The sequence below is a fragment of the Nestor notabilis genome, unplaced genomic scaffold, assembly GCF_000696875.1.
Source record: "Nestor notabilis isolate BGI_N333 unplaced genomic scaffold, ASM69687v1 scaffold12101, whole genome shotgun sequence".
Classification (NCBI taxonomy): Eukaryota; Metazoa; Chordata; class Aves; order Psittaciformes; family Psittacidae; genus Nestor; species Nestor notabilis.
This window is the reverse complement of record NW_009915235.1, coordinates 23,392-33,272: the sequence shown is the minus strand read 5'-3', so window position 1 is coordinate 33,272 and position 9,881 is coordinate 23,392. Positions and strand designations below refer to the sequence as shown.

General features: G+C 40.8%; 1 protein-coding gene across 1 annotated transcript; it reads left to right on the top strand.

The window, feature by feature from the left end:
* Positions 1-453: 453 nt before the first annotated feature.
* LOC104413123 (UNC93-like protein MFSD11) lies at positions 454-2,518 on the top strand (the record flags this gene model as incomplete). The annotated part of the gene is made up of 3 exons (XM_010024041.1): positions 454-628; positions 1,746-1,881; positions 2,351-2,518. Coding segments are annotated over 3 exons (479 nt in total), but the record flags the coding sequence as incomplete, so codon positions are not given.
* Between the last annotated feature and the right edge of the window lie 7,363 nt (positions 2,519-9,881).

The following is a 9,881-nucleotide window of genomic DNA, read 5'->3' as shown; positions in this document are numbered from 1 at the left end:
TTTCCAAACCTAACTATTCTATGATTCTGTGTCATTGGGGAATTTCCAGCCTTTTGCTATCCTGTTTTTAAACAGTATTTTGTTTACATTTTTATTAAGTCATATTGTAACTTAATATTTTAATAAATTGTTGCACTAAATATGTCTTTCTTTAAAAAGGTTAGCTTGTGTTAAATGAGATCTAATGTTTGAATAAAATTGAATTAAGTAATTGTTTATTCTTTAAACTCAAGTACTATAATGTTCAACCAAAAAACACTGTTCACTAGCAACCTGGATGCAAAGAGAGGGGTGCTCGCTTTTGCCATTAAGAGCTAAGCACTTGTCCATTGATCCAGCGTGGGGGAATTTATAATCTGAGTTATCAGCACTTTTTTTACAGTATTCTAAGCTCGGTTCTATTTTTCACATCTTCAGTTCTGGTTTAATTATCCAACTTTCCCACTGCTACAGGTGGAGGAATCTTTGGTTTGCTGAGCAAGAAGAACCGCTTTGGCCGGAACCCTGTGGTGATGCTTGGCATCGTTGTCCACTTCCTAGCCTTTTACTTAATTTTTTTCAACATGCCAAATGATGCCCCTATTGCTCCTATGGAAGGAACAGATGATATTGCTTACATGATTCCAAAGTATGTGAACTTTTCCCTTTGGCTGCTATAACTCAATGTATATAAACAGCTTGTTCCTCTAACAGAAAATTCCTTGAAGCTGCTTTTCTGTGTAGTGACTACCTCCACAGAAGAAGCTTTCAGGAATTCTGTTTTTATGCAGGGTATATATTCTACCAGTGTGCATCCAGTTTAGGCACTTGAATGGCATAAGAATTAAAAGCATTAGGATGTTTGAGAGCAAATCTGTTGCTTGAGAACTGCCATTCCTGACATCTAGTACACTAGTGAGACCAGCAGCTATTGTACTAGATGTCAGGAATTCAGTTTATTTTAAAACAGTGTTGGGTTCAATTGTACTACAGCAGGAACACTAAGAAGGTGTTTTTGACACTCTGTGCAGCAGCCTTGTGCTGTTGCACTGGTTTCCAAAGTCTTTCAATGCTTGTTGTCAAATCCACTTGGTCTAAGTGGTGCTGTGCTATGCCTGTCTTACAGCAGTAAGTGTTAGGGGAAGGATGCAGGGAGCTTTCTTATCATTGCACCTTCCTTTTGGAGTGCATTTTTGCCAATTTGGGTGAAAATAGTGGTGTCAGTTTGTGCAGACACAACTGCTAACTTGTAACTAAGCATTTAGAATCATAAAATCACTGAGGTTGGAAAATACCTTTAAGATCATCAAGTCCAACATTTACCCATGGACTGCTAAGTCTACCCCTGAACCATGTCAGTCTGTGCCAGTGCAGGTGACTGTTCTTTAATTGGAGTGTTTTGCTGCAGAATGAACTGATAGTTCTATAATATTCCTGCAGATTTTATGAACTCGCCATGTGTGTATCAGCTTCTAGTTTCTGCCTTGTGGGTTTTGTGGCTCCAAGTACCAAAACGAGGGGTTTTTAGTGGTTCTAATTCAGTGTAGAATTGACTGCAGGTAACAGTACCAGTAGTCTTGGCATTCAAGAAACTAAAATCTGATGAAACTCTTCTTTTTGCCAAGCTAGGCTTTCTTAGTTCTCTTCCAGTGAGATTTAGGTTGATAACTTCCATTCTCAGTTTCCAATTAGTCCGCCAAATAGTTTATAGATCTGTAACTTGTTTGAATGAATGGCATTTAAATTTGATTCATTCTCTCCTTCAGCAAAAATGTGGCCATATTCTGCAGCTTCCTGTTGGGCCTGGGGGACAGCTGCTTTAACACCCAGCTCCTCAGTATTTTAGGTTTCCTATATTCGGAAGACAGTGCTCCTGCCTTTGCCATCTTTAAGTTTGTTCAGGTACTACTTAACAAAGCCTTTTGAGAGTATTATTGTGGAATGTTACCAAAATATTGGTTGAGTTTTTAATGAGCTGCAAATGTTTCTGCAACAGATTTCATCATGAATTTTGGTATAGAATAGTTTGTAATGCTGTAAAACTGGAAGTAGTTTTCAGGACTGACTTCAAAGCCTTGGCTGTGTTGTTTGTAGACAAACTGTTCTGAAGTAGCAGAGAAGTGCATTTGAGATGCTACAAACACTTGAGTTTTCTACAGTGAACACTGTTCAAATACAAGTGAAAACTAAATCTGTTATATATCATATCAAGCCATATGTTGAGCTATAATGAGGTTTTATGATTGTATGTCTTCTACTGCATGCGACTGAGAGTTAAACATTAAACTGTATATATCAATTTGATAATTCTTCTGCAGTAATACTGGATATCTCCACTGATGATCTCTTTATACCGTGTTTTTTCTCTTAGTCCATCTGTGCAGCAGTTGCCTATTTCTACAGCAACTACTTCCTTCTGCAGTGGCAGCTACTCATCATGGTGGTTGTGGGCTTCTTTGGAACAATTACCTTCTTTCTGGTGGAGTGGAAAGCAGCAGCAGCTCTTGCTGCCCGTGGCTCAGACTACAGCAGCATTTGATCTACATACCATGCCTAGTCCAACGTGAGGAACAGCACAAGCACCTTTATTGTGAAGTGATGTGAGAAGGTGAAAAGATCAAGTTGCTGCAGAGGTTGGGATGGAGGAAGCTATTACTGAATCACCATCATTTTAACTGCATGTGGAACATGAGAGAGAACTCCACATTTGAAAGGCTTTTCTTGGTTTAATCAACTGGGTTTGGTAATTATGGTCTTAAAAATCCAGTGTTAGAAATAGAAGGGAATGCAGGGATCTCTGGATTAGCAACTCTGTTCTGAGATGTACCCTTCAGAATGTAATTGCCTTGTTTTACTTTACCATGCACTACAGAATTAGTTCAGTGGGTTTTTTTCCTCCCTAAACTATTTTTCCTATGTCCTGGTTCTGCAGACACTTGAATTCTTGTATTGAACAGTGATATTTTTATAGAGTACATGGTAAACAGAATGTCTGTGCAGCTGAGAAATCAATTTGTCATTGACTTTGCCAACAATTAGACATGCAGAAGTATTTCTGTGGGGAATGTTGCCTTCTTATTCTATATCATCCAGTTCCTTGTTTCCCATTTGCTTATTAATCTATTTCATGTGCTTAAATTTTATCAGATCTGTGTTTTGGGTTTGCTTTGGGTTTGTTTTGTAAGAAAATGGCTGAGGTTGTAGTGTGATGCCAAAGATTTGATAAGAATTTGAAGTAGTTGCCCTTAGCCACCTGAAGGATGTGATCCTGAGAGCTGTGAATTGTTGATAGTTGAAATCAGCCTCTTGGGTCAGCATCTCAGAATTGAACTGTGTTACTGTGTTGGGAGTGCTGATGAACCTTTCTCAGGGTAATGCTACATGAAGGACCATAAGGCACAGCTTCACCCCCAGGCTTCCAAATAGTTCTTTTGAGTTCAGTGAAATTTTCATCACAACTGGTGGTGGGAGCATTGTCTAAGGTAACTTTTTAAAGTGCAGACAGCTCAGAATGTGAATTGTAAGAATAATCCTGCAGGGTTTGGTCTACTGCATGGTCTAAAAAGACCTGAAACACTCGACCTAAGTTGTTTCATTCAGGATATTCTTGGGAGGACTGTACTGTAATCTTATGCTGCCAAATGCAAAAGCCACGTTACTAGCAGAGTAAATAAATTCCAATCCTAAACTGTTACAGGTGATGTAATACAGGCAGTGAATGCAGCTCACCTGGATTTTATCTGTCTGCATGACTGTAGTACTTGCACTTATGTTTCTGCCTAGTGGGCAAACAAGATGCAACTGAGAGCAGGTATGGAACAGAGAGGGTGTTTTTAGAGACTCCATGTAGCTATTTTTAGAAAGGTACCATTTTCCAACCTTTTTCTATGCACAGATCAGGATGTTAATGTCTTATCTTTAAAGATGAGTAAAAAAATCAACTCAGTATGTGTCAATAGCTCCTACATGTCATAGTAACATAGGTGTACCCGAGGTTAAGCTCAGTGAAGGGAGTATGGTATCTCCTGTGACATCAGCTGTCACTTCTGCTCTCAAAGGGCACATAACATCCAGCTCTCGTGAAGCACAGCCCTTTTCATGCACAGTCAAACAGCAAAAAGGGATTATTTAACAGGCATATAGAAAGGGAATTTTAAATTCACTGCAGGCTTTTGTTGTGAGATCAGTAAGTTGTTAATGGGAGGATGAGAGGGCACCTGAACACTTGGCAAGCAATCAAATCCATGAGGGACAGCCAGGAGAGAAAGCCCTTATGTATTCACTGGAGATTTAATGAATGATGGAAAAGAGAATGAGGCAGAACACATACTTGAGCGAGGGGTTACCAGAACCACTCCAATTTGTCAGACAAACTGGAAAAGCATTCAGTATTCAATCAATATGTATGATTAATGTGACTAGCAGCATTCTAATGCCTCTCACTCCTGTTATCCTGTAATTTGAAGCAAACTGTTTTTATATACTGAGCACCATAAAAGGTATAACTGATAGGAGGCTGCCAGTGATGAGAGTTATCTTGTTGCTACACATTTGTGTGTTCTCCCAAGTACCAAAATGGATAAAGTGCTTTCTTTATGATAGGGAATTACTGATGTTTGTCTCCAAGCACTTCCTGGGACCTGTTTTCCTCTACATATCAAGAAAAGAAGAAAGTCTTTATAGTTCAGAAGGAACAATTTTGTCCTGCAGTAGGGGGGTCTGTGTGTAATGATTCTTGGGTCTTGTGTTGAGTAACTTCTAAATGATTTAAAACAATGGTATTTAATTGTAATAGCCAAGTGCAAGGTCCTACACCTGGGTCGGGGCAATCCCAGGCACAGCTACAGGTTGGGCAGAGAAGTGATTCAGAGTAGCCTGAGCAGAAGGACTTTGGGGTGTTGATCAGTGAGAAGCTCATGACCAGACTTCAGTGTGCGCTTGAGCCCAGAATCACCTCCGTGTACTGGGCTGCATCAGGAGGAGTATGACCAGCAGGTCATAGAGGTGATCCTGCCCCTCTACTCTGCTCTTGTGGGACCCCGCTTGCAGCACTGTGAGCAGTTCTGGTGTCCTCAACATAAGAAGGACATGGAGCTGTTGGAGCAAGTCCAGAGGAGGCCATAGGGATGATAAGGGGCTGGAGCACCTCCTGTATGGAGACAGGCTGAGAACATTGGGGCTGTTCAGCCTGGAGAAGAGAAGCTGTGTGGAGTCCTCAGAGCAGCTTCCAGTGTCTGCAGGGGGCTACAAGGATGCTGGAGAGGGACTATTCATCAGGGACTGTACTGATAGGACAAAAGGTGATGGGTTTAAGCTGAAACAGGGGAAGTTCAGGTTAGATCTTAGGCAGCTCTTCCCTGTGAGGGTGCTGAGGTGCTGGCACAGGGTGCCCAGAGAAGCTGTGGCTGCCCCATCCCTGGCAGTGTTCAAGGCCAGGCTGGACAGGGCTTGGAGCAACCTGCTCTAGTGGAAGGTGTCCCTGCCCGTGGCAGGGATTGGAACTGGTTGATCTTAAGATCCTTTCCAACACATACCATTCTATTATCCTATAGCTAGGTAACAGCTCTCACAATTTGCTTTTTAAATTGGTCCCTTTTAAGGATGAACTTCTGTGATGTTCATCTGCCATAGAAGAATTACGTGAACTATTTTCTTAGAAATTAAAGAAAATTGCTATGTTTAGGTAGTTTTAAAAAGCATTTTGAGACTGAGTTTCAGGGATACTAATGAACTGAAGTTTCAGAATCTGTGTGTATCTGATGTTTTACTTTTTTTCCTCTGTTCTGCTTGATTTGACAATATCTGATAATGTTAGAAGGCTGTTCAGAAGTATTTTTTGGGGCATTAAAGTGAAGAAGGTATTACTGTGTGACAAGTTGTACAAGAAATGATGGCATTCTCAACACTGCATCATGGATAGCTAATTTTTTTACTATGTAAGTATCACTTACCTTTTGCTCTGAAAAGACAGTTCTCAGTTACTCAAGCTCATGATGACACGACTGCTTTTCACTTATAGTGCCAGGGTTTGTCGGGAGGTGAAAAATCCACCCAGCTCTACACAATTGTTAGGTCAACATTTTTGGTGTAGTAATATAAGAATTGCTGTAATAATATTTCTTTCATTACTTTAAGAAATAGTTATGCTGATATCTATTTATGATTCCATCTCTTAATTGTTTTTATCAGCACTTACCAACCCTGAGACCATTCATTTCACCTCCTTGGCCTTTGAACAACTTCATATAATCTGAATTGGGAGTTTACAGTTAAATTAAGTGGAATTTGAAAAAGGCTTTTGCTGTATTTTGGTTGGGTTTATGTTAAGAATTTTATCTTTATAAGCAAAATAACACTTTATGTTGCTTGTGTTTATTGAAAAGAAGTTTCTCACTTGATTCCCCCCCCCTCCCCCCCTTATCCATTTTGGTTGTTACTATGGTTTAATATCTTGACATGTCACATCCCCTAGTTTTTCAAATAAATGCTAAAGAGGAAATGAAAACTCATATTCTTGACATTTGAGTGCCAAAGAAGCAGCTACAAATTAGTCTTTAATGCATATCCTATAAGCCTATCTGTGTTTTTGTCTTGCCAGTTGGTTTTCATTGTGATATATGAATGTATTGAAGGTGAATTTCTCCAGCTGTAGACCTTGTTCAGAATTAGGTGAAGTGCTTTCACTTGCGTTACATTAATTTCCTTAGGTACAATCGATGTTAACAAGTTGAGATAAAGAGAACCACTTATAAAATGTTCTTTATAACTAATTATAATCCATAAATCTCTGCAGATGCAGCTGAATTCATAAGGGATTAAAAAAAAAAAACAACCCAACCCAAAAACCCCAAAAGAAACCTCAGAACCTTTACCAAGGTCCCTATCTTAGCAGAAACCCTCCTGTAGTAGAGTTATTAAAACCAAGAAGTTTTCTGCTGGTATAGTTCTTACAATTTTTATGACCATTTTAAACTGTACTGAAGAGAACTTCCTGGTGGAGTTTGCTGGTATAAGTTCATGGAAAACTAAGTATATAAAACCGTAAATTCAGGTCTCTGTGTCAGTTAACCAGGCAGAGGAAGCTCCACTTGACTTTCTTTGAATTCCAGAAGTTTAATTCAGCTCTGGAATGTGGTTCCCTGGCCTCCAGCCTGTGCAATTACCAGTAATTAAAAGCTACGGAGGCTGCTTCTGAAGGGCATCAGGGGTGTGTGAGGAGAGCCTTAATAGGTTGTCCTCTAGGGCAATGATTGTTTGCTCTTAGTGTAAATAGGAACCACTGTGTTCAGCATCATGGCAGTTAAGACAGGATTTTACAATCTCAACCATTAATTTTTCCAGGGAAATGTGTTTTCAAGGACTTGTTCCATACCACTATTTTCCGTGGAGGTATTGTAGCCCCACTTCATGCTGATTGAATGGCAGCAGTAGTTAATACCATGTTTTCCTTGTTCTCTGGTAGGTCTAACGTACTGGCAGAAGTATTGAACAGTAGGGGAACTTAAAGGTGGAGATGAAGTTGAGGGCAGGTGCTTAGCAGAACACTCACTATTCCAATATTAACACCCTGTTCAGAAGCAAGGCTGAAACTCTTGTAGTTTTGATGGAGAAATTCAGAATGATGCTTTGTTAAGTTTAACTTCGAGGGTTGTGTTAGTACCTCAGAGAAGCACTAATGAGAAAGTGGAAAAAACCATTCTTAAAGTGCAGTAGATGAGTAAACCTGGAGCTCGGAGCAATTCTCTTTAGGCATGTGAAGGGGGTGCTTTGTTCAACAGAGTTTGGGCACTTACCTGCTTGCTGGCATTATCTCTATTTCTATTTGTTCCATACCTCCTCTGCTATCTGGGTTATTTCAGCTGTTGACTTCTCCTCCTCCAAGCCATCCTTTCTCTTCTATTTACACTTTGACACTGTGTAGAAGTCTAATTTCAATGTTTGATCATTTTTTTTATGTTAATGAAAGGTGTCCCTGGGTTAGAATTGGTGATACTTGAGAACAGATGCACTGATTATCCTAGTGAAAACACTTTTATATCAGGTGAGTGTCCTGGCTCTTTCCAGTATTTTTTTCATGGTAACAGCCATGCAAATAAAAGTGAATCACGGAGAATGCTTTTGTTAATATGCTTGTTCAGTTGTCAGAATTGCTCTTGCCACTGTTTTAAAGTCATTTTAAGGGCTGTGAAAAAGGGAGATGCAGTTTGATGGATCTCAGGAGTGCTTTGTGGCACCTGTGAGGACCTGCTTAGAAAGAGAAAAATGTTTGGTTTAGTGCGAAGCTGCCCTTTGGAACCACTTAATTCTTAGTTGTGGTGTAGACTAGTGAAATGTCTTAGGGAAATCAGGGTGTCTGCTTCAGTCCTAGCTGGGTTTCTTTCCCTGCCCTGTTTGAGAGCTCATCTTAAAACTGATGCTGTTGTTGAGAATGTCTTGAATGTTTGTGGGTTTCTCTTCCAGTATCCTTTCCTACAACTTAATATTATTTTTCTCCTAACTCCTGTGTTGTACAATGGTACAGTTGCACAGCGCTATGACCAAGGGAAGGAATGTTCTAGGGCTGTCAGGGGATGACTGGTGATCCCTGCTCTTGCTTGCAGCCTTAGCAAGCTAGGGAACAGGAGTTCCTGGTATGGTCAGTGCCTCCCTCCTTAGCTGTGCATGAGAGCCTGGTATGGTCAAGAGATGCTTCACTGCCCAGCTCATTACACACAGGCTGGGGCGTGATGGGAATTCCTGGGATCATGGAGTGGCCCAGAGAAGGAGGGGGTGGGGGTAATGCGGTCATTAGACATTCAGTCTAAAATTAAATATGGATGTGCTTGTTCATGAAAGAGTGAGTACAGAGATGAGGATGCTGGAGGAAGGTAACAAGGAGGCCAGTACAGACAGATTTGCCCCAATGCATTTTGCCCTTGAGATTCGATAACTTGCAGCTATGTTAAAATCCACTGTGCTTCCACCAGTGGGATCTTTGGATGGCCTTGGTGTTCTGAGAGGGAGACTCTGTAGCCAATAGCTGACTGTAAAATCCTTTGTGTGAACAAACAGAAAAGAATCTTGCAGGTTAGTTTGTACCGTGCACAGTGCTTTGAATCTCTGGGGAAAAGGACATTGAGGATTTTGTGCTTCTAAGTTAGACCATGAAGGGAGGGAGAAAAAAGAAGGCTTGTATCTTACATGAAACAAAATAATTCATTCTGTCATACTAAAGAGAAATTGCTGTTTGTTAAGGTCACTTAGTGAAATTAGCTTCAACTGAGCATCCTTACTAAATGCAGTGGTGACTCCTCATTGTCAGAGCCACTCATCTTGTGGTAATGCCTGACCTGCAGATTTATGATTATTAATCTTTGTAAAAAAAACCCCCCAAAACAACCAAACAATTCCACAGCTGATAACCTGTTTAAAAGAGTCTTACCACCATACATCATCATTTGTTTCATGCTCACAAAAGTACAACTGTAGCACAGAGCATTTGTCTAACGGCTCCAATGCTCAATTATAGTGCTAAGGAAGTAAAGTATTTCTTCTGTAGCACTAGAACAGTGGAGGATGCTGGGGGCTGCATGCTGTGCTCTTTTGCCATGGGGCTGAGTGTTAGTGCTCAAATCAGGGGGCAGTGGAAAGAATCTCAAGCTTCCAGGGTGCTGCTGTCCTGTTCAAGCACCAAGAGTGATAGAGGAAAGTGCAGATGGAGCATAGCAGTGAGTGCTCAGCCTTTTCCTTTGCTGATATCTCTCCAGATCATAGAATCCCAGACTGGTTTGGGTTGGAAAGGACCTTAAAGCTCATCCAGTTCCAACCCCCTGCCATGGGCAGGGACACATTCCACCAGATGAGGTTGCTTCAAGCCCCTGTGTCCAACCTGGCCTTGAACACTGCCCTGGATGGGGGAGCCC